Here is a 25459-nt window from a genome sequence, read left to right on the forward strand (position 1 = left end):
TCCAAGAGTTCAGAAACCATAAGAGGCAGGGGAGGTAGTCAGATGTTTGTTTGCTGGCTCTCCATAAAAGCTATTTTTTTTAAATTGGTCTTAAAAAATAACAATTCATCATTAAATAAATTGATCTTAAATACCGTGCTTTCAAAAATAAATAATGATAATAATTCATCAACAAATTCTCCATATAGTAAATCCATTTCTTCAAGAACTGATTGTGAAGCATCGAACCAGACTGGCCAGGTGTGAGAGGCAGAGCTTCAGGGTATTTTCTTTTCCTAGACATACTGGGGCCACCAAGCTATGGTTTCTTCATTTTTGGTCTCACCTGTTCACCTTTTGTTCCCTGGTTCCTGCAGCCTCTTCCAGGAGTCTGTGAACCCAATCACTCTGTTTAGCACATGACAACAGGCAGATTACAAACTCCCCTCGCATTCCCACCAACCTTGTGTTGGGAGCCCTGAGCTGCTCTACTAATCGTCTCAGATGGAGGGAAAGCTCTCTCATGTCCCAAGGATGTTTCTGCTCTCCCTACCCAGCTCCTGGGCAAAGCGCAAGTCCACAGACTGAGTTACTGTTCCTTGCTCCTCCCTCCCCTGCAGAGGCAGGGTTCCTGGACGACAGGGTCCACGACAGCACGGCCCTGGGGCCTGGCTACGACCGCCCCTTCCAGTTTGATGCCAGCGTGCGGGAGCCCAAGACCATCCAACTCTACAAACACCTGAACCTGAAGAGCTGTGTCTGGACGTTTGATGCCTATTACGACATGACGGAGCTAATTGACGTCTGTGGGGGGTCTGTAACTGCCGACTTCCAGGTGGGTGCCCCGGGGGTCTGTCTGAAGGCTGAGTGCATCTGGGTGTCATGAGAAACTTTGTTCATTCCTGAAGCACTTCAGCTGGCACGTTGCATCCTGTCGCCCCCAGAACTGCACCGACCAAGGGAGTCTTCTTTATAAGTCCCTCAAGAGAGCCCTTAGCAGCATCGTGGCCAGAGTGAGCCCCCCAAAGTCCTCTAAATCAATGAATTGGAAAATTAATGTGGAAAATGCTTAAATTAAGATGATGAAAATTAACTATCTGGCACAGTCATTTATATAAAAATCGAATAGTTTTACTTCTCTAGGTATATATGTTTTTTCCTCTGGGTATATTTTGGAAAGCCAAGAAGATTTACCTTTGATGGGAAAGTTATTACTAAGTCGTTGTGTTCTCCCCACATGGGGAAATGAGTCCAAATGACAGGTGCAGCTCTCTGTCTTTCCGCAGACAAGTAGAGCACTGTTGTCTCAAGCATGGAGAGGTAAACTGTTGAAAACACCTTGCTTTCATACCTATTCCAAACCTATGCCTAACTGACAACCCTTGTGAAAATAGACACTTTTAAAATGTTTAATAGTCGTTAAACATCAGTAACCAAAAAAAAAAAAATGTTATAGCAAGAATTCATAGTCATAGGAAGGCTGTTATATCAAAGGGACGAGGCTAATGCGTCCTCACGGGAAAAGTGGTTCTACCCAATTTTGAGTAGTTATCTCAATGAACTAAAAATCAGATGTTTGTTCTTCACTTCAAATCAGGTTTAACCACACTGTAAGAAGGGAACCCGTAGAGGGACTTAGAGTAATCATTTTACAGAAGTTTCTTTGGTTAAAATTCATTTTGATTCCTTGAGATGCCTCTCATTTTGGTTAACTTTCATTTTGTTTATACTAGCACCCTCTACTGAACAGAATTTTAAGGCATCCTTAGGTTCTCTTTCTGTTTCTGCAATTGCATAACCTATATTCACTTTCAAAAATGCAAAGCTAAATGATTGTTTCCTCCTCTGGCCCCTCAAAAATTAGTGTTCTCTGTTCTCCATGACTTTAACTACAGTTCTGGATATTTTTATTCAGCATATGCTTAAAAATCACAAAGACAAGGAATTTTTATCATATATGTCCTACTTCTTAAACCAATACAGAAAGAATATATACACAGAAGTACTTCACTGTTGTCTGTTTCTTTAAAAATAGTTGAAACAGGTGGTATATGGTAGAAAGAATATAGAACTTAGAACCAAGCCCTAGTTCATATTTCTTTATCAAATATCAGCAGAGTTGGATGAGACATAACCTCTCTGAACTCATGTGAAATTGTCTCAATCTCAAATGAGAAGGCATTTAGCAGTGTCTGGCACAAAATAGTTGTGCAGTAAATATAATGGCTGTTTTTTTCTTTTTAAGGATTAGTAAGTAATATGAATTTAAAGGAGAATAAACTGAAACAGAGGAAAAATTAATTTTGCCAGTCAGCTAGAAAATTTATGGAGGTTATAATATCAACAATGGTGAGATTGGGGCAAGCATATTTAGTAACACCTGTATATTAAGGGGACAGGACATGGTGTGAAACCCAGATAAAATCTGGAAATTTTTTAAAGAAGACAGAGTAAGGCATTTCACAAAAGATTTTTAAGTGAATATGGAATTAGTGGAGTCTTTAGAGAAATTTGGAATACAACTGACAACTTTGAATACAAAAGAATACTTTGGAAAAATAAAATTTTGATGTTCTAAATATTGATAAAGCATTTGGCTCTTTCCATTAACTACCCATGGAAACACTTTACATGGGTAAAGTATTTTCAAACAAAAAATGTGTGTAAGTTCCATAGCGTATTATAGCATTTGGCCAATGACAAAATAAAATTGTTTTAAACTAAGCTTTTTGGTTATAAAGGAAATATATATTTATGGAGGAAAATACAGAACCCATTTGCTGCATAGCACAGGGAGATCAGCTCGGTGCTTTGTGACCACCTAGAGGGGTGGGATAGGGAGGGTGGGAGGGAGGGAGATGCAAGAGGGAAGAGATATGGGAACATATGTATATGTATAACTGATTCACTTTGTTATAAAGCAGAAGCTAACACACCATTGTAAAGCAATTATACTTCAATAAAGATGTTAAAAAAAAAAAAAGCGAATAAACCAACTCCCCTACTCATATACACATATACACCGTTATCTTCTTCATGAAAGCTTCTGCTCATATTGTGTTATCTTTCAATTGAGTTTTTGTTAATTGCATAGTAAAATGAAAATAACAGAGCTGAATTAATAGCAGTAACAGGAACCCCTTTAGAAAAAGGTTCCCTTGTAAGTGTGTTGTGCTGCCTTTTCAAAATTATTTCAACAAAGCATTGAATGGGATGGGAAATTATCCAAGTAGGCGAAGCCCTGAGCTGTCTGTTGGTAAGTTTCATAGGTATGATATCCAAATCCCACGACCTTCTTTCCTTTTGGAGGAGACCTAAGTACTCACTAAAACATCCAAGTCAGCCTCACGTTCATCCAAAGATCCAGGCTTGGGCATCTTCCCAGTTACGGTTGCTTCATGCTCTCCCACAGCTCACTGGAAACTACGGTCAGCCAGGGACTGTGTGCTGACAGTAGATCCCAGATCTGCCCAGATCCTTTGTGAATAACTGTGATGCCTTAAAAATCTCAGCCAAGGCTTCCAGCAAATGAACAGTGGAGGCAAAGCTTCTCACACTTCAAAAGTGTTTTTGTTTAAGTGTCACCTCCTCAGAAAAGCCTTCCCAGATTATCTTATCTAAAGAAGCACTGGCCACTTCCCATCCCTTTATTTACTTTATCTTTTAATTTATGTATCTCGCTTACTAGGCTGTAGCTTCCATTAGGGCAGTGATTTTGGTTTTTTTCCACTGCTGAGGACCCAGTTCCTAGCCTGGTGCCTGGCACAATCATGGGCACTTGATTAATACTGAATAAGTGACTGAGAGAATGAAGATTGAACCAAGATGTGATGTTCATATGCCTTTTCATCCCGGAGAGAAATAACCCTCTCTGTGTGCACACTGCTTGCTTGGCAGGTGAGAGACTCTGCTCAATCGTTCCTGACAGTGCACGTGCCTCTGTACGTGTCCTACATCTATGTGACAGCCCCCAGGGGCTGGGCCTCCTTGGAGCACCACACCGAGATGGAGTTTTCCTTCTTCTATGACACTGTTCTCTGGAGAACAGGTATACCCACTGACATCTTAACGAGTCTTACCTTATGCTCAAGCAAGATTAAAAGAAAAAAAAAAAAAAAGTAGTGACTTTTAACAGTGGCTGCATTCCTCATCCTGTTATCCTATATGCAGTCAAAGGAGAGCCAGGTAAAGTCTAAAAAGTATATAGATCTGTGGTACCTGAAAAAGAATGATGTTGATATATGTTGATGCTGGAAGGCCTCCAGCATCATGATACATTCAGTCCAGAGAGCCAGGGGCCCAGAGTAGAGGGCGGCAAGTGACAGATAGGTCCTATACTGCCCGTTAGGGGGTTCGCACGAGTGTGTGTTCTTTGGAATATAGCCATGTTCATTTTCTCCTAGGTAAATATGGTGTCATTCATGTTGTTTAAGGAGCAAAGGGTCTTGAAATCAGATGCACGGAAATGGAAAAATATATCAAGAATAACCTGGGTCATTTTATTCATTTGGCATCGAGTTTGCTCTTTTGTTGCATTCTTAAAAGTAGGGATTTTAACCCTACTTTTACTTCAAAGACTGCAATGCTGAATATTTAAAATGACCTTCCCCTCAGGCTTGTCTCTGTTATGGCTCTCTTCGAGAGGAGCCCTCACCCCGCCAGGGCCTGGCTTGGTGACAACCCTTCAGCTAGGAACTCACACCTCTCTTGTGAGACCCACCTTCTCCCACTGCTGCCCCATGAATGTCCCCTAAAACTCCATGAGTCTCTCCTCCACTCACTCCAATCACTGAGTTGATTTTTGCTTTTTCCCCATTTTCAGTGTCCTATACTTCAAACACAACCCCAAGCTCATTTCCTTTTATTTTATTGTTCCCATTCTTCCTCTCTCCCTCCCTGGTGGTGATTTACTTGATCTGAGGCAGAGTTACTTGATCTGAGGGGATTTCTTTAGATAGGGTTTCACTTCTAGTAATGGAAAATACAGTCCTTCTTTCTGTTAATGGTTTAAGCTCAAATCATTTATTTGCTTTATATTTCTCATAGGGAAAAAACTTCAGGGAGTTTTCACACTCTGGGTCAGATAATTCCTTGAGCTTGGGGTTTTTTAAATTTTATTTTTTCCCCTCCTTTTGTTACCCTTTAGTTTTTGGCCATACTGAACTCAATGGGTATCGTGATTGCAATTGCCCATATTAAAGCCACAGTTGACTCATGTTATGCCATGTATAGCTGGCCTTCTACAAGCTAACCTTTAATTTTCCATTGCTTTCAATATGAAATGTAGCCACCAGGACATTGGCTATGGTTCTGTTAAGTACTGAAAGGTGTCCTGGTGAGGGAAAGAAAATACAGTATGAAGCAGTTGTGCTGTAACCACATCCTGGTGCAAAGTTAATAGTAAGAAGTTTTAGGGACCATTTTTTTCTGAGCTCTGGGCTGGGACCCTGCATCTGGGCTAAGTGGCATCTTCAGGTATAAAGAGACTATGTCAAGAGAATAGAATTGTAAGAAAAGAACCAAGTAGAATGAACTGTCTTACAATGTTAACTGGCACATGTCTCTAAATACTCCATGTTCACACAAATATGTAAATTTGTCCTAAGTTACATTCAAGTAAGCATGCAGCTCTACTTAGAAGTGTCACTGGGATAAGTCGCATGTAGGCTACTGCCTGGGGGACCTTCTCCAAGCCCTCACTTGGATGTCTTGTGTACGGTTGCCTTCCCAGGAATCCAGACGGACAGTGTGCTCTCTGCCAGACTTCAGATAATAAGAATCTACATTCGAGAGGATGGCCGTCTGGTCATTGAATTCAAGACCCACGCCAAATTCAGAGGTAATATCAGTGCCGTTTTTTTCCTCAAGTTTTTTATTACTAAGAAACATTCAAACACCGAGAAAAGTTGAAAGAATAGGACAATGAAGAACAAAGTCAACAATTATTAACATTTTGCTCTGTGTGTGTTGTACACACACATGCGTGCGTTCCCATTGTTTTGGTCACACCATGTGAAGACAGGTTGCAGGCTTCATGCCAAGTTACCCTAAATACTTCAGTAGACATCTCCTTAAACAAGGACCTTCTCTTACACGTCGCAACAGCATTACCATAGCCAAGATATTTCACACTGATCCAGTGATATCTAGTCCCTATTCGTATTCCCTCTATTGTCTCACAAATGTCTTTTCTACTTGTTTTTATGTTTGTTTATATTTACTTTGCATCTGTTTATATAAAAGGAAGGTGAATCTAATCAAGATTCATATGTTACAATTTGGCAGTTATACCTCTTTAGTCTCTTTCAGTATAGAATAGTCTCCTTACTTTTAATTATTCACGACACTGCATTACTGTAGTTCTAAAGAGTGGAAGTGTCTTGCTGAATAACCCTGATCTTTTTAATGATGTTCACAATAGCCTCCTTCCACCAAGGACTTGAGCGGCCCTAAATGAGAGGTTTTTTAATCTGAAATTGATATTTCTATTTATAAACTACTGAGATCTTTCTACCTCCAAGAGACACGTTGGTTGGAATTCAAAGCTAAGTGTGTTCAAGGTTCATTGTCACATAAGGACTCGTATTATTGTGAATAGACTCATTAGCATCATTTCTACAAAGCATATTCATATTGTTTATAAATGTATATGACCATAATGGCCATCATGAGCAAGGTGATGGGCTGGAATAAGAGGCCATGCTGTCCCAACCCGTGTGGAATATATTCTCAGAGGCAAGTGGGTAGGTATAACCTTGTTTTATAGCAGAATATTAATTCAGTTCTAAGGCTTTTATAGGGGATTCACCACAAGCACAATAAAACTTACAAATAAGTGTGTGTGTGTTTCCCCTTGAAATAGGACAGTTCGTGATCGAGCACCACACCCTCCCTGATGTGAAATCATTCATATTGACTCCAGACCATCTCGGAGGAATTGAATTTGACCTGCAGCTCCTATGGAGTGCTCAGACTTTTGATTCTCCTTACCAACTCTGGAGAGCCACAAGCTCTTATAACAGGTGAATACAAGATGGAGTTCAGGAGTAAATCTGAAATGTTCTCAGTTTCTTTAAGGGCTTTTCTTCAAAAGCTGGGTTTCTATTTTAAAATGGAGATAGAAACAACCCTCTGGCATAGAGAGAAAGAAACAGATGTAGCTCAGATCAGCTTCTGATGTGTAAAGCGGGAAGTGCTCACCCTTATTCCAAGGGTAAGAACAGGCAGGGTGCACATCACTTTCATTCACCTCCCACTGGCCAGAACTTAGTCACATGGCACATCTACCTGCAAAGGAAGCTGGGAAATGTGTCCAACTAAAAGCTTAGTATAATAAAGACATTTCATTCCAGTTACCACAACCAGTGCAAAATCCAGGATCTCTGGTTATCAAGTCCAGATGTCACACCTTATGGTCCAGTGTCCTATAAAATAAATAGCAAGATTTAGTCCTCTCCCACACCCAATATAGAGGTAGAATGAGAATTGGATAAATACAGTAAAACATCCCATTTGTAAAACGGGAGAATAGGGCAAACAAAATGAAAACTTTTGCCATGAAAAGGATAATGGAGTCTATTGTAAATATTGTTAACCCCATTTTATAGATCACGAAATTAGAACCATATTTAGCATGAAAACCTTATTCTTTACAGTTAAGAAGCGGCAAATTGTCTTAAGAATCATTTTCAAAGAGATTTTTTTAGTTACAAATGTTTGGTCTTATATCAAGTATTTTTTGTGTATACTGATTCCTTTGAAATCAATATATAATAAAATAATCATTAAGGGCTGTGTTTCCTAGAACCTCATGAGATTGTGCATGTACTTGTCCCAATTTATAGGCAGAGAAATGGTCCTCTTTGAATCCTCTGCTGACTCCCCACCTCTGACCAATTGAAGTCCAGCTCTTTGAGCGAGACACATATCCTCCCCTCTAGCCTCACCTCAAACCCAGTCTTCTAACCACATTAAATATCGCCCCAGCGCCTGAATCCACCAACTCATCCATACCTCTGTACCTTTGCAATTCCCCTGTCCTTCCTGCTCTTTTCCTCTGGCAAATCTCAAAGTCCTCTGAGCTCCAGCTAAAACGCTGACCCCTCTGTGACACCTTCCCTGACTTCCCATACAGTGCTAGAAGCTCCTCCTCCTCGTTCACACATCGTTCCAGCTTTTACTGTAACACAGCTCAATATATTCATAATGCTCTAAGTAGAGTCCCATTTCCACTAGATTGTGAGCTTCCCAAGGGTAAAAGGCATGCCTGCTTGATCTAGAAGCCCCAGAACTGCAGGTTTTAGCACATGGTCAGTCCTGAATAAACATCCTTTAGTAGCTAACATTTGAGCTAAGGAGGTAAAATCCATAGATAAACGGCAAAGTGACAGACAACACCAAGTGTTCTGTGCTGTGTGCGCTGGGAGCCGTGCAGAGCCCTGACCACAGCTGCTCAGCGAGGGGAGCTCAGGCCCGGCACGGGCTGGAGAGCTGTCCAAGGCTTCTGGGGGAGGCAGGGCAACTGGTGGGAAATGTCTAGTTTTCAGAAAGGAGGGGAGAAGAACTACAGGATTAAAAACCTGCATCCAGGACTGTGTTTGGCGTATTTGCAAGGATCGTCAGGAAGTCGACCTAACTCATATTTAGGGATGGGAAAACATAGGACTGCTGCCAGGGGAGACCATGCCATTTGTCCTGCATTCATGTGTTCAACAAATATTTATTGAGCTTTTACTATGTGTCAGGGAAGGTTCTGGGCACTTGGAGTACATCAGTGGACCAAATAAAGATCTCTGCCCGCAGCAGTGGACATGATGAATGAGTATAGTATCACATGTTAGAAGGTGATGAGTGCTATGGAAAAATAAAAGGTCACGAGCAGGGTAAGGGGAATCAGGAGTGAAGGGACATTGTAATGTTGGTTAGGATGTTCAGAGCAGACCTCATTAAGAAGGAACATTCGAGCAAGACTTGAAGGTGGTGCTAGAGTTAACTATGCTGAGTACCGGGGAAGGGGTTCCTGGCGAATTTCCTGGGGTGTCAGAATCCTGGCATGCTCAGGGAACAGCAAGGAGGCTGGCGTGGCTGGAGTGGAGTGAATGAGGAGGAGGGTAATAGGCAGGAAGGAGTTGGGTGTCGGGCCACCGGGGAACCTTCTAGGCCAGTGTGCGGACTTTGTCTTTCACTCTGGTGCAACAGGAGCCACTGCAGGGTTTGAGGGGAGGAACAACAGGATCTGGCCTGACTTTTGGAAAGCAAGGCTCAGGCATGGACACTTCTGCCTAATTAACTATTTCTATTAATTAAGAGTTAGTATTCACGTTATACAGGTCAATTTTTGTGTAATTCAAAGATAGTATACAAGATCTCATTTCCTGCTGGTCCAAGCTTTGGAGAAAGATAAGGATCATGTGAGAAAACTGCAGACATACAGACACACAAGCTTTTGGGGCATGAAGGGGTTTAGAAACTAAGCCCTGAAAGTTCGCCAGGTTTGTCTAAAATCATACAACCGTTGCAGAGGCAAAGCAAGAGTAGGGTTAGACTATCTTCCCGTTTCCAGCCTGTGCCATTCCACTAAACTGAACACGGGCTGTGTCCTAAAAATGTTATGTACTTGTTTATTTATGTTTACCAAATCTTTGCTGTCACTTTACTGATAAACAGAAACAAATAATACAAAAGAAATGGTCAAAGGATGAACACAGAGGATGTGAGAACTGTTGACGATCACAATAGTTAGAATTAGGATTCACGGCCCTGAGCACCTCATTCAATGGATGGCAGCCTCCCAGGGCCCTTGAAGAATCTTCCTGAAGCTTCTGGCTGTCTGGCTGCCTTCCAGGCAAACTGCCAGGGCTGGGCTGCTACCGATGACAAGTGTGGGAAGTGAAGTAGGTGAGGCTACAAAGGCTCCACGCTTTCAGGTTCATGACCTACAGAGTCCCACCATAAACATGGAAATTCCCAGCAAGTCATCTCCGAGGAGGAGTGATTTTGTTCTTCAACTTCGTTTAAAGGGATGAAGCTGTAGAGTTTAGGAGCGAAGCCTTGAAACTGAATGCTAATGAATGGGGGTGGGGCGTTCCGTGGAGTGGGATCCTTTAACCGTGAGGCCTTTGCCACCTATTCAATCAGAGCAGCAGCAGACAACACGGTCACATCTCAATAAATAAAAGCTTTTGTAGAGGAGAATGTGTAACAGGGTGTCAGTCAACAAGAAACACTAAACAGAAATTGTCAAGTAAGTTTCATGGGAATCTAAAGGAAATCTAGTTCTGTTTTGCCTTCACCAGAGCCTTTCAGATTTTTATCAACAGTGTGCCTTTCTCGGCATTTCTCATGAAAAGGACTTGACTGAGTGAAAGGAGCTCTACTTAACACCTCTGGATAGTACTCTAAAGGTTAAAACAATCAGTGATGAATTCCTGAAACTTGTGTTTGCAGACTCATAAAGTTCTTGGTCGGATGCTGAACACAAATATCATCCGAAAACCGTTTAATGAAGTGTGTTTCTGGGTAAGTAAATAATCTATAAATTGGTGCCTCTAACCACAGTCTGCCTGCATGTTTCCAGGAAGGACTACTCCGGGGAGTACACCATCTACCTGATCCCTTGCACTGTGCAGCCCACTCAGCCTTGGGTGGACCCAGGAGAAAAGCCTTTGGCCTGCACTGCACACGCCCCAGAAAGGTAGGGAAAGACAGTTGAGCCTCACTATTGCGAACTTACCTACTCGCTAACATTTATTTGTATTTAACCTCAAAACCAGTTTTCGTGGTGCCATTCCGATCATTCCTTGCCATGCAGAGTGGCGAAATAGCGAGTCGTCTGACCCACATTCCCAGCTGAGATCGAGCAAGACAACACTCTGCCTTTGCATACTGTAAACAAGTGTTCTTTTTACGGTCTGTTTAGTGCCATGTTTTTCGAATTTTTGTGCTTTGTGTTGGTGGTTTTGCTGTTTAAAATAGCTCCCCGGCATAGTGCCAAAGTGCTGTCTAGTTTTCTAAGTACAAGAAGGTGGTGATGAGCTTGATGGATAGTTAGATAAGCTTCATTCAAGCATGAATTTCAGTGCTGTTGCCATGAGTTCTATGTGAATGAATCAACAATGTATATCAAATAAGGTGTCTTTAAACAGAAACATGCATAAAACAGGGTTAGGTATTGATCACTGGTGGAAAATGTTGTGACCAGAGGCTGCAGGAACTTGACCCTGTATTTCCCTCAGGAGCAAATGGTTCACTGTTCGCTCATTCAGTGTTCATTGCAACAGTATAGAATGTAACTACTGCGGATAATAAGAATCAGCTGTCCATCAGCCCATCCCCACCTCTGACCTGAGACTGTCCATGTTGTGCCAATGTTCACTCATTCAGCCAGTAATTATTCAGCTCTTATCGTGCACTTGGCTCTGGCCTCGGCATGGAGACTAGAGGAGAGGATTAAAAGTCACCTCTGCTCTCAGGCAGTGTATAGTCTAGTGCACCTTTCTAGGAGCTGAGCAAAGTGAATAGAAAACATTTCAGAGGAAAGACGCTGAAGACAGAATCTGACATTATCATTAAGAGAAGATAATTTGGAATGCGACTTTCAAATTAATAGTCTGAGAGGTGGCCATTGGATTTGGCAATGGGGAAGTGGTTGATGATCTTGACCAAGGGCAGGTTCAGTGGACTGAGGGGGATGAAGCCTGATTGGAGTGGGTTCAAGAGAGGGAGGCAAGAATGTGGAGACAAGAGGGAACAACAATGCTTAAGGAATTTTGTTATAACGGATGTCAGATAGAGGGGCATTAGCGGGAAACAGATGAAGGGTCAAAGGAGGTGTAATTTGTTTGTGTTCTAGGGTGCAAAATATTTCAGGATGTTTGTATGCTGGTGGGAATAACCCTATTGGTCTGTTAGGGGAAATGTGACAATGCAGGGGGAAGAGGGAAGATCTGCAGAGCCAAGTCCTTGAGTAGGGCAGGGGATAGACCTGGGGCATGAGGGGAAGGGCCGGCCTTAGCCAGAAGCACAGAGAGCTCATCCACTGAAAGAGGAAGGCAAAAGCACTAGCTGGAAGTGAGCAACAATGAGGTTTGAGAAGAGAGGAGGAAGCGAAACAGAGCCGCCTCAGAAAGTGGGAAAGTAAGCACGGTAGAGTTATAGTTGGCAGCAGATCGGCAGTGCTGAGGGCCCCATTGAATTGCTTTTAATATTGTTGATGTAAGATGAATAGCACACATTTAAAGTATATACAATTTGATCAATTTTGACATACGTGTACACTCGTGAAACCACCACAATTAAGATAGGGAATATATCTGTTTCCTTCAAAGGTTTCCTCATGGCCCTTTGTTATCCCTCCCTCCCATCTCACCCCAGCCCACCCCTCCCCTCCAGGTGTCCACTGATCTTTGTGTCACTACAGATTACTTTGCATTTTCTGCTAATTTATATACATGGCATCACACAGCATTCTTTCTCTCTAACTGCTTTTGTTCAACACGATTATTTTGACTCATTCGTATTGTGTATATCAGTAGTTTGTTCCTGTTATTGATGAGTTGTATTCCATGGTATGGACACACTAAATTTGTTTATCAAATCGGTCAGTTGATGGACATTTGGGTTGTTTCCAGTTTGGGCTATTATAAATAAAGCTGCTATGAACATACATAGACAAGCCTTTATGTGGACACATGGTTTCTGTTTTCTTGTGTAAATACCTAGGAATGGAGTGGCCGGATCCTATGGCAGATGTATGTTTAACTTCTTGAAAAAGTGTCACACCATTTCCCAGTGTTTATAGATGTGTAACTGTGTGTGTACATTCCCACCATGAGCATATTAGTGTTCCAGGTCCTCTGCATTCTGGTAAACATGGTCACTGAGGGTCTGGTGTGGTTGGAGAATTAATGAATGAGATTAAAAGAAGAGGTGAGCTGGGAAGATAGGAGGTGGTAGTTAGAGAGTGAAGTGTTTGAAAATGAGTTTTTTTGGAGGAGGTGCCTAGTGTGATGGTGGAGGGTAGGTGGCTGCAGTGGGGAGGAGAACTCGCTCTTTGGAAGTGAAGACATCAAGGAACTGAGAGGCTAGGGGAGTAGAAGGTTCATCCGTGCAGATGTTGAAATCACGGAGACTGAGGGCAGGAGCAATGCTGGAGAGCCCGTAGTCAGCCAAATGTGGGAAGGATGGTGACCAGGAAAATGGCGGTTGGTTGCAGAAAGGAAGAACGGAGGGCAAATCGTCTGGAGAGAATTGGTGGGGAATTTTTATTCATGTAATAAATTTTTTAAATTATGAAATATTTTAGATACCCAGAAGACCATATATCGTGGATATATAAAACCTCAAGAACATTACCTAGCTGCAATGAATTGGGTATCCCTTGGGCTGTGATACTGATGATAAGTGAATATAATAACTACCACTGTTATTAGTGACCGTGTATGGAGTGCAGACTATGTGCTTACTCTGTACTAAGCTCTTAGCATTCAATCTGCATTACAATGACCCCCCACAAATTGGTACTGTTATCTCCATTTTATAACTAATGAAACTGGGAGTCAAAGAAAAAAAAAGAAATAGAACATTACTGCTACCATTTAAACACCCTCAGTGCCCCTTTCAGCTGTACTCTCCCCAACTCTCCACTAAGGTAACCACTAGCCTGATATTTGTACTTATCATCCCTTGTTTTGGTTTATGGTTCACCTCATATTTACTTCTACATGGTTTTGCATGTTTTTGAACTTTATATAAAAATTTCAGACTGCATGAATTCTCTCTGCAGCTTTTTTTTTCCCTCAGTGAATCACTTGTTGATTCATAAGTGAAATCAACATTTATGTTGATCCATGTAGCTGCAGTTTGTTTTTCACTGCATTAAAGTAGTCTTCATAGGAAGAGTCCACAATTTATTTGACCACTCTATTTGGCTTATAATCCCAGATCCTCTCTATTACAAACAATACTCTATGTGTCTCTTAGTTACATGTGTGAGAAGAGTTTCTCCAGGGTAGGTGCTGGATTTTTTTTTGTTGTTGTTAAGAGGAGAGAGGAACAAAGGTTTGAAATGGCAAAAAGGAGCAAAAAAGGCATTAACCCCTTCTCCAGTCCCAGTGCTGTGTGGGTGTGGAAGTCTGCAGGGTGAAGAGTATTGTTGGAGTGTACTGAGGCCTCAGGGTTCATATTCTCGCCTTGCATCAGGGAGATCCTTACCTGTGGGTTCCCTGTTATTCCCAGGGTGACTTTCCCCCTTGGGCCTAATTTTGCTTTTGATCATCTCCATATCTTTCAATATGGCTTCATATGGATGCAGTAGAACTGCAACACAACAAATAATCAAGCCTGACTGGAAATTCAGACTTAATTCAAAAGAATTGTGTCTCCTATTATGCCTATTTTTGTGAGTCTGTCATACATATAACCTTATAAATCATCATTATCATCATCTCAAGCCCTTTATTCATTCTCTTTAATCAATAAGTATTTATCAAGCGTCTTATGTCCTGGAACTGTGTGGATTCCGGTAACAAATACCAACATCAACAAGAAAAACCTATTTCCCTGAGTCAGATAAATGAGCTCTTGGTACAATTAATGGTTATATCAAAGCTGTTGAAGCATGGTCAGCCTTGTTTTGTGTGGGTTTCTCCTACACCCCAAGTTCCTCCTACACCTCAGCCCTCTCAAATCTACCCCTGGAGCAGCTTCAGTTAAAAGTAGGGAATGGTCAGATGGACTTGATTGGAAGAATAAAGCATTCAAGTCATCACTTGTGCATTATTCTTTAACAAACATATGTGTTAGGAGCTTGGCCAGCATGGCAGGTACAATGGTGAGCAGATAGGTGTGGATTATGACGCTATGGAACCCATAATGGGTGAAGCAGACTTTGATCACACATTTAAATAGAATAGCAAACCACAGTAAGTACTATGAAAGAAAAGTGCACAATGTGATGAGAACAAATGATAAGGGATCTGACCCAGCCTGGGAGGGAAGAAAAAGAGGGTAAGCTTCCTAGAGAAAGTGGTGCTTGAGTTGAGATCTGAAGAATAAGAGTTCACTAGGCAAAGGACGGTGGCAGAGGAAGAAGGAGTGTTCCAGCAGAAGGGTCAGCAAGGCCAAAGTCAGGAAACTTTAAATTCATCACCGATAATCTCAGATCGGCCCTCAGGGCTTTCCAGAATGAGAGGGCCAGGAAAAGCAAAGAGTGTTGTAGAGTCTAAAGACCAATTAGATTATTCCTGCTCCAAAGAGCGGATGAACCTCATAAGGACCTGAACTAAATAAAGACTCTCGCCTGCAGACATCTCTTTATTCAGTAAATATGTAGCGCCTACAACAAAGTACTGTTCACAATCCTGAGAAGGGTGGGAAAGGGAGGGCAGCTCAAATGGCAAATGCAAAGTCGACCCTGCTCTCAAGAAACTCTTGTTTTCCCCACATTTAGATTCCTGATACCCATTGCATTCCAGCAGACCAACCGCCCCGTCCCTGTTGTGTACTCGCTCAATACTGAATTTCAGCTCTGCAACAATGAGAAGGTGTTCCTGATGGACCCCAACACATCTGATATGTCACTGGCGGAAATGGATTACAAAGGGGCCTTCTCCAAAGGTAAGTCATTCCCTTCACCCGCAGACAGAGACTCTGCTGGACTTGAGAAGCTTTCGGATAGGTCGTTGGACTAGCATCTCTGCTCATTGGCTTTCAGTCAACTCTCCAGGGAAGATTCCCCCAGCGTTGGTTCCAGGGCAGCCAAGGTTTAGTCAAGGAACAGACCCATATTCTTCCTTCAAGCTATTTCAAAAATAAGATCACATTCTTGGTGCGACAATGATCAGCAGTGCGATACTGTGGAAAAGCACTGGTCTGAGTAGTAAGAACACTGGGGTTTCCAACCAGATTCTAACCCATTGTCTGACTTTGGGTAAACTGCTTTATCTCTCAGTTCCTCAGAGAGATTGCAGTATGACCCCACTGCCTGGCAGCCTCAAAGCTATGACAAACATACATGTCCTCTCCAGCAGGCTTTCTCTACTTGAAATGGTTCCTCTGTCCCCTCCCTCTCCCAAACATGGTTCCCTTGACTTTCTTCTCCTTTGGGTCTCTATCTAAATGTTAACCTCCCCATAGAGACTTGCCTTGATTGCACCAGTCAATCTAATATAAGCCTTCATATTTGTCACTTTCACAGAATGCTGTTCATTTTTTAATAGTACTTATCACAATTTTTAATACTATAATATATACATTTCTTTCCTTATTTATTGCCTATCTCTACCACTAGACTGTAAGTTCCATTAGAACAGAGATTGTGATCAAATACCAAATTTGCACACCATACCACCAATGCCAAGGTGCTCAATAAATATTTGTTGAATGAATTAATAATAAATGAATCAATCATCTGCCTTTTCTCTCAGTTATCTCTTCTGCCTTTCTCTTACTTTTAATCTTCTGCTCACATCTGTGTTTTTTTCTCTCATCCTAAAAACACATCCTGTAACAGAAAAAGAAAATCTCTCATCCCTACCTCTCCCTCAAACTTCAGCCCATGTTCTCCTTTTCTTTTCTCTGAGAAGCTTCCTGAAGAAGTGGTGAGCACACACTGTCCTCATGGGCGTTCTTCCCAGTCACTCGTCCGTCCGTCTGCTGCAGGCTGGGTTTGTCCCACCACGGCTCAGAATCCTCTCCTGTCCATGACACCAAACCTATGGATTTTGACACCTTTTTCCTGTTTGGTTTCCTTTGCACCAGCCTCACCTGACACCATCTTACCTCTCTGACCACTTCTCACTCTCCGGCCTTGGGTCTCCATCCTCTGCCCCGTCCGTGTTGCTGTCTCCATGTTCCATGCTTGACTCTCACTTCTGTTCTCACTTCAGTGCTACTCCGGTCATCCCCATGGCTTGCCTCATCCCTTTACCCTGAACTCTTCCTAAGCTCCTACTACTCCACAACCATCCCACAAAAATTAACCTTGTCCCTGGTCCCTCCTGAGCTTCATTTCCACACTTCCACATGCGGACCTGAACTGCCAAACCTCTCCAAGCGGATGTCGTTCAGACACCTAGAGACATCTAGAACTGGACTTATCTCCCCCCAGACATGTTCCTCTCACATCCACTGCCCCACTGACTGCATCACCATACTCCAGGTGGCCCAGCCAAAGACCTCAGGGCTATCCTCTGCTTCTGCCTTGCCTCCTGTATCCCATCTATCGTAAGATGAATGGTTCCAACTCCTAGACATTTCTTGAATGCATCCCCTTGCCTCACTGCTATATTTTGGATACCTATTTCTTGCTAGAGCGTTAAAATAACTCCCTACCTGTGATTCTGGTCTCTTTGTCTTCATTCTCCATGTTTCTAAAGCCCAGGTGCGTTGACCTTAAGCCCCCGTTTAAAACCTTCCGGCGTTGCCTATTACTCCTATACTCAAGTCCAGAATCCTCACACCATTAATCAACCGTCCTGGGAGTCTCTCCTGCCAGAGCCCTCCCAGCACCCTCCACCCCAATCACTGGCCTACCCAGTGCCATAGTAAATGCTCGGGATGGACATCTGGAGCCAGACGAATTTGTGCTCAAATCCTCCTCCCTACGTGTCACAGATATGAAACGCTGGACAAGTTATTTAAAATAGGGATAATAATTGAACCTATCTCTTAGGCTCTTGGGAGGATTAAATAAGATACTGTAGATAAAGAACTTGATGCCCTAGCAGGAACTAAGGAAAAGTACCTACACCGGGGCTGATACCTTTCCAGCATTCCGTATTTTGTACATGGACTTGCTTTTAAAGCCTAGATTGCTCTCCCCAGCCTCTCCCACCCGCCTCAAATGCTCTATCTGACAAATGCCTACTCATCGTTCAGGATACTGCCCAATGTCATCTCTTCTTTAAATCCTTCCATACCTTTCCTCAGGCAGATTTTTTTGCTCAGCTATATGCTCATTTGATGTTACGTGCCTTCCTCTGTTGTACGCAACAGTATCGTGTGGAAGTTAATGGTGTGGGTTTTTCGAGACAAAGCACTTTGACCCTCACCACTTACTAACTTTGTGACCTTGAACAAGTCACTTAACCACTCAATTTCCTCATCTGTAAAATCGTGAGCACTACATGAGTTCTTCCATGGGAAGGACTTAGTACAGTACCTAGCAAATGCTATGAGTTCGATAAATGTCAGCTATTATTAGCAATTGCTTTGCTTTTATTTCTGCCCTCTCATCTGTGTCTCACTCACCTTCGTATCCCCTGCACGTAACAGAGTGCTTGCCCTACCCTAAATACTTAAGTAACGTTTACTGATTAAAAGAAGCTATACATGAATGAATGTGTATTTTAAGGGCACATGGACCCCACAGCTCTTCATAGAAAGGTACTTTTGACTCTATAGGAGCATGTTAAATCCCTTCTATCCTTGACACTTTTTTTCTCTTTAATCTTAAAGTCTGACCTAATTAATGCCTTGCAATCTTTTCAGGTCAAATCCTTTATGGCCGAGTACTTTGGAATCCAGAACAAAACCTTAATTCTGCTTACAAACTCCAGCTGGAGAAGGTCTATCTTTGTACTGGCAAGGATGGCTACGTGCCTTTCTTTGATCCCACGGGGACAATCTACAATGAAGGGCCACAGTATGGATGCATTCAGCCAAACAAACACCTAAAACACAGATTCCTGCTGCTGGTATGCTAACTGTTAGTGTTAAAGGGCTGACACACGAGTAGATTTCCTCAGCCATTGGTTTTGCCTGAAGCAGATAGAACCCCACTCTTGATGGTTTTCTACAGATATTGTTGTTGTTACTTCTACCCGCTTAATGTTAGTATTGGGTTGGCCAAAAAGTTCGTTCGATCTTATGAAAGAACCCGAACGATGTTTTGGCTAACTCGATACATATTACCAAATGTGAAGGTTTGGTGGGTAACAAGACAAGCTGTTACTGATGTTCTAGGAAGAGGAAAGTCTAAGCCAGTGTTTCTCAAAGTGTGTCCCAGACACCCCTGAACATCCCCAATATTCTTTCAGGTCGTCCACGAGGTCAAAACTACTTTCATAATGATATGATGATGCTTGCCTTTTTCCTACTCAGTCCCTCATGAGTGCCGAGAGTACGAAGGTTTTATTGATATGGAGTCAGATTCCACATTGTGACTAATCTTTAGAAAAAATACCACTTGTTGAGTTTTGATTTAGTATCAAAAAAGAATATCCATAATTATCTGAAAAAGTTATTCAAACATTTCTCTGTCTTCCAACTACATAGCTTATGTGAGGCCAGATTCTTCATATACTTCAGCCAAAACAACATGTCACAACAGATTGAATACAGAAGCAATTGTGAGAATCTAGTTCTTTAACAGAGATTTGCAAAAATGTAAAACAGTGCCAGCTCCCTTTTTGGGAGGTGGGTGTGAATACAGACATTTTCACTAAAAAATATGTTACTTATGTTAACATGTAGTGAGTTTCTCATTTCTATTTTAAAATGTATTAGTAAATACATTTTTTCATTTTTTAAAAAATTGTTAATTGTAACATAATTACGGTGTTAATTTTAATACAGTAAATATTGATAGATATCAATCACATAAGATGAAAGCTTTGGGGGGGGGGTCCTTAATTTTTATGTTCTGAGACCAAATAGCTTGAGAGTTGTTGGTCTAGGCTCTCTCACCCATTGGGTTTTGAGATCACAGAGGCCACCAAGTGTCCTCCCTTGAAGAGGGCAGTCGGTGCCCAGAGGCAGCGGTCAGCTTAAGGAGAGGGCTCCTGCAGCATGTACCCTCCTGACCCGACCCAAAGGAGGAGTGGAGAGTACCTTTCTCCTCCCAGTGACTGCCACCTGCCAGTTCAGTGGTTCCGTCTTTCTAAATCTTGCGTTTCTTTTTTCTGAAATCCTAGGACCGCAGTCAGCCAGAGGTAACGGACAAGTACTTCCACGACGTGCCCTTTGAAGCCCACTTTGCTTCTGAGTTGCCTGATTTCCACGTGGTCAGTAGCATGCCAGGCGTGGATGGATTTACTCTGAAGGTGGACGCACTCTATAAGGTGAGTGTGGTGAGAAGAATAGAAGCACAGGATCAAGGTCACTTTAAAGGTTACAAAAAGGAGGATGACATCATCTCTTTGATGTCAGTTTCTTTTTATAGCATTCTTACTGGCAGGTCTTTTTTTATTGTTGTTAAGCTCATCATTCATCCAAAACTTTACTGTCTATCCAATAGACTAATAAAATTCTTTAATTTGCATATAGTCACTTGTCATGGCTCTTTGCTGCACCAGCTGATTTTCACAGGCATGTGGAAATATTTAACAAACTCATAAATACAATTCAGTAATTTAGAATGGCAAGAATTACTAGTATTTGATAAGCAAAAATACTCTAAGTCCCAGTAATAAACATAAACTTCCAAGATCAAATTCCACTCTTCTCTGTCTCCAAATAGTAAGCCATGACCTTGGATTTCAGAACTATTATCACTCTTCAGAAGTTATTTCAAAATCATGGAGGGTTTCCATGGGGGCAGATGAGAGGGAAATAAAATACTTGATGACATAACTCAGGGGAGGATCCAAGAAGTGTTAAGATTTAACAGATTTTTTGTCAAGTATCTGTGTATTATGCGCAGAGTAGGTGTTTAGTGAATATTTGTTGAATGACTCTATTTTAGCTAAAGTTCATCAATAAATAGTAAATTGGCATAGAAAACAATAAAAGGTACTGGGAATAAATGTGATTATGAATACTAAACAGAACCCCAAAATATTCGGTTCAGTTCTCTATTCACAGACACCAACCATGGCTAATGCTTTTCTTTTCTTTTTTCCTTTTTCTTTTTTTTTTTTTTTTTTACTTCATCAAAAATTTATTTATTCTGCTACAGTTACAGTGGCATATTTACTAATCCTTACATGCACCATGCATAGTCTTACCTCAACATTTTTCTTAAAGGGTGCCAGTTATGGTCTGATTTATTCCATGACTTTAAAAGCAAGAGATTCTTTAGTGGATCAGTTTCCTTTCTTTGTTTTAATTGAAACACATTTGATGTACCATATTATGTTCGTTTCAGGTGGACTCCAGTGGCAAGAATTACTTGCAGTAATTTGACATTTGCATACGTTATGAAATGATTGATGTGATAAGTCTAGTAACCATCTGTCCCCATACAAAGCTGTTACAGTATTATTGGCCATATTCCGTATGCTGTGTATTACATCCCCTGGCTTATTTATTTGATAACTGGAGGTTTGTACCTCTTAAGGCCCTTCACATACCACAGTGCTCCCCACACCCTCCTCCCTCTGGCGACTACCCATTTGTTCTCTGCATCTATGAGACTGTTTTCATTTTGTTTTGTTTGCTTGTTTTGTTTTTCAGATTCCACAAATAAGTGAAATCATATGGTATTAGTCTTTCTCTGTCTAACTTATTTAACTTAGCGTAATGCTTTCTAGGTCCATCCATGTTGTCACAAATGGCAAGATTCTTTTTTATGGCTGCATGGTATACACACACACACACACACACACACACACACACACACACCCCACATCTTCTTTTTCCATTCATCTATTGATGGACACTTAGGTTGTTTCCATATCTTGGCTACTGTAAGTAATGCTGCTTTGAACACTGGTGTGGCTAATGCTTTTCTTGAAACCATTTATCTATTGGGGCTTGTGGTGGGCAGTTGTCTTTGCATTGCCTTTCCTCAGAGGTGGTCTGTGGGCAGCAATGACATGTTCGCTTTGTCTCGCCATCTCCTCCTCCTGCAGGTGGAAGCCGGACACCAGTGGTATCTCCAGGTGATCTACATCATTGGACCTGACACCATCTCAGGTCCCAGGGTCCAGCGCTCTCTCACGGCCCCTCTGAGGCGCAACCGAAGGGACCTGGTGGACCCCAGTGGCTGGCTGACCCTTGACGAATCCCTCATCTATGACAATGAAGGGGACCAAGTCAAGAATGGCACCAATATGAAGTCGCTGAATCTGGAGATGGAAGAGCCAGCTGTAGCTGCTTCTCTATCCCAAACCGGGGCGTCTATCAGCAGCGCCCTTGCTGCCATCATGCTCCTACTTCTGGTGTTTTTGGTGGCTTGTTTCATCACCAGGAAATGCCAGAAACAGAGGAAGAAGCCGCCCACAGGGGGCATTTTGGAGGATTACCCTCTGAATACCAAGGTGGATGTGCCCAAGAGGGGCGCAGACAGGGTGGAGAAGAACGTGGACAGACAGTACTGCACCGTGCGGAATGTCAACGTACTCGGCGAAACCGAGGGCGCTTATGTGTTCAAAGGTGCTAAAGTAAAAAAATTGAATCTGGAAGTCAGAGTTCACAACAATTTGCAAGACGGAACAGAAGTTTAATGGAGGAGATCCATGAGTACTTTTTTTCTAAAATCATTTCTATAAAACGGGGGAAAATACTGGTATTTTTATAATCTTGCCGATTGAAAAGGGAAAACTATAGCTTTGAATGGCGGAGGCACACATCACATGCATCAACTCACAGCTGAGCTACCTCATTAAACAAAGAACCACTGAGACCCCAGAGGATGGAAGTAGTTCTTTCCGTGGATCCCGTTAACCGTGTCAGCAGCGACAAATTGTTCCTTCTGTAGGGCTGATCTTAGAAAGCCAGTGTCTGGTGTTAGGACAGGAGTGAGCTCCACAGCTGGTGGAGCTCAGAGGGCTGGGGGTGTACCAGGCAGGTCTCAGAGGGAGAGGGACAGGGATGCAGGGCCTCCGGTCTCCTCCCCCCACTCCAGCTCCCTGCTGCTTGAGATTTTCCTGGGCCTCTGCACAGCGGAGTTCACGCTGCTGGCGCCCAGGTTCTGCTCAGAATTCTGCTAATCGGCACCTGTGTGTCTGCTCATGTGTCCACTTGACAACCTGCCCTCCATGGCTTCTGATTGTACCTTGCATCACCAGCCCTTTTCACCTGGGAGTTCAAAGTGCTCTGGACTAGAGCATTTCTCCACAACTCAAGGGAGAAACCTCGGCCTCGCCTGTCAGTCATCAGGCACAGCGGAACCCTCCTTATTGGGGGGGGGGGGACTGAAACCTGGGGAAAGGAGGGACCTGGCAGGCGCCTCAGAGAACATCAGTGATGCCCTGCACCCTAGGCCCAGGGGGATGTCCTTGTGCCCGGCTGGTTTACACTGCAGCCAGGACACATCCAGACATCCTCCCTGACAAAGGATGCCACCAGGCAAGATTGCTGCACTGTGGCCTTTTTATTCAGCACTGCTGTGGATGCTTGAAACACCTACCACAGTTCCTGCTACCCCAGGCTTTTCCCAGTCCAATAACAGACAAGCTGTGTGCTTTGCTAGCTGTGGGGTTTTTATTTGGTTAGGGTTGCAGAAAAGTCAGAGATTCATTTGAATAAAGCAAATTAGGAGAAAGCTCAGGCCAGAGCGAAATCAGAGTTAATGGATGCCAACTAGTAGTCATAGCAGAAAAGTACTAGTACTCACAGTAGAAAAGTACTAGTACTCCCAGCAGATAAAGTACTGGTACAGCAGATAAAGTACTAGTACAGCAGATAAAGGCACCGTTCCTGGTACAGTGTTTCAGGGATTTCTCTTTTGGGGGTTCTTGTTTCGGTAGCTCAGGCACTTATTTTATCATATCAGCACATGACAAGGCCATGAACACATGGCTTTAAAATGATTTAGTGTTCAAATAGCAGCTTGATGATGTTGTACGTAGTGTGCGCACCGCTTGCTTTTGTGTTTCAGTTTTGTTTCTGCTGTATCGGCAAAAACATAAGCATGCATGTCATGTTATTTTGAACTGGAGGCACCATTGCATTGTTCAGGAGTAAAAGACACGTCCCCTTCCTGACGCACGGCACACTGTAATCACAGAGCAAATCACAGAGCATTCACATTGTGTAGTATTTGTATTAGGATGACCCTAGCTCTTTGAGAACATTCCACACTGGAAACACTCTGGTCCTAAAAGCTAGAAAGAATGAACCGTGAAAGATTTTAGGCATCTCAGCCGGAATCCAAGCTCCTTGAGAGAAGGGCGGGTGTGAGCCGTGCCTTGGGTTCTCCAGCAGTGCCTTGTACACAACAAGCGCTCCAGGAATATTTGTTCAGTAAACAAATGAATGGTGTCATGGGTGAATGATAGAGGAATCAATTTAGGGAGGGGAGGAGAGAGAGTATGGTGGCAACATCACAAGGGTAAGTAGAGGGAAAAAAAAACTATCTCTTCTACTTGGATTATAAAATAATCTTCTCATTGGAGCAAAGAAGCACCACTTGACGTAGGCATGAATCTGGCAGTGGGCTTGAGGAGGACTGAACAGAAAAGCTGTAATAATGTATTAGCAGGAGGTGAGACTGTGAATCATTCTCCAGAGCAGGACATTTAGAGGAAAGTGTGACTTAGCAACTCCAAGCTGAGCACAAAGTTTGCAGGAGAAGATGAGTTGGAGTGAGTGATCAGATCTTTTGATCTGGCCTGTTGTTTATCACTGCTTCTCGGTCCCTGAATGCTTGCACGTTGAAGCAGCAACTTTCCACTTGCTCGAATAGTCTTCTTGCACTGCCCTTCTCTTCCTGCTAAATAGGGCACATGGGTGGGCAGAATGTAGACAGATGGCAGAACGGAGCCAGTGCGGGAAGGAGTGGAGACTGATCTCAGAGCGCTCCTAGCAGCCTCCGTGGAATTGTTCTCGAATGACAAGAGCAGTGTCGCTGAGGACCGTGAGATAGTTATCCGCGTGAAAGGAAAGCCCTTGGGGTATCCCCGCCTCCCTTCCTTTCTATCCCCCACTACATACACTTTATTGAGCGCTGATCCTTCCCTAGTGGACACACACTTGTGAAATAGAAATGGCTCCGAGATGTAAAACTGAGATTTACTTCTTTGATACAGAATTTTTCATTTCTTTTATGTTTTATACTTCATACTAGGAAGCAGAGAACTTGGTGACTGATGTGCAGTTATACTTCAGTCAAAGCTCTCCTTTCGGTTTTTCTAACTTGCTCACTAAGGCCTTGTGTGTGTTTTACTAACCTTTTATACCATGTCTTTAGGTGAGAAGGAACAAAAGACCCTCAGGGGTTGCTATTTGCTATCACATGCTGGCTGTGAAGGTTAAAAGATAGAAGAGTCTGCACCTTTGCCCTTAGATTGTACCCCAGGCCTCCTGGCGGACTCACACAGATTCTTACAGGTAGATGCAGAAAGAGTGTTGGGATGTGTTTTGCACAGTTTTACAATAGTCAGTCTCGGTGTCCCACAGGTATTCATTCTTCTTGGATACTACACACCTGCTCAGACTTGAGTAAAACATCCGTGGTGCTGTCAACCTGATTTCTTGACTCTGAAATGATCTTTGTATTTCCAATACCAATTTGTGTGTTATGAATTTCTGATTTCTCCAATAGCATATGCCACTATATAAATTTGTATTCATAAATGACAGTCTGGTTGTGGTTTTT

At 42.6% G+C, this 25459-nt stretch overlaps 1 protein-coding gene across 3 annotated transcripts in view; it reads left to right on the top strand.

Annotated features, from left to right (window-relative positions):
- Positions 1-25408, top strand: part of FRAS1 (Fraser extracellular matrix complex subunit 1) — a 463649-nt gene extending 438241 nt beyond the window's left edge. For all 3 annotated transcript variants that reach the window (XM_061192401.1, XM_061192399.1, XM_061192400.1), the window contains 9 exons: positions 600-814; positions 3877-4027; positions 5711-5818; positions 6842-7001; positions 10556-10672; positions 15428-15594; positions 18469-18674; positions 19893-20039; positions 21771-25408. In XM_061192401.1, the coding sequence (XP_061048384.1) occupies positions 600-814; positions 3877-4027; positions 5711-5818; positions 6842-7001; positions 10556-10672; positions 15428-15594; positions 18469-18674; positions 19893-20039; positions 21771-22364 (1865 nt within the window). In that variant the 3' untranslated portion in view covers positions 22365-25408. The remainder of the gene's footprint in view (positions 1-599; positions 815-3876; positions 4028-5710; positions 5819-6841; positions 7002-10555; positions 10673-15427; positions 15595-18468; positions 18675-19892; positions 20040-21770) is intronic.
- Positions 25409-25459: the final 51 nt, after the last annotated feature.

This window comes from Eubalaena glacialis, chromosome 5 (assembly GCF_028564815.1).
Source record: "Eubalaena glacialis isolate mEubGla1 chromosome 5, mEubGla1.1.hap2.+ XY, whole genome shotgun sequence".
In the NCBI taxonomy this organism is placed as follows: domain Eukaryota; kingdom Metazoa; phylum Chordata; class Mammalia; order Artiodactyla; family Balaenidae; genus Eubalaena; species Eubalaena glacialis.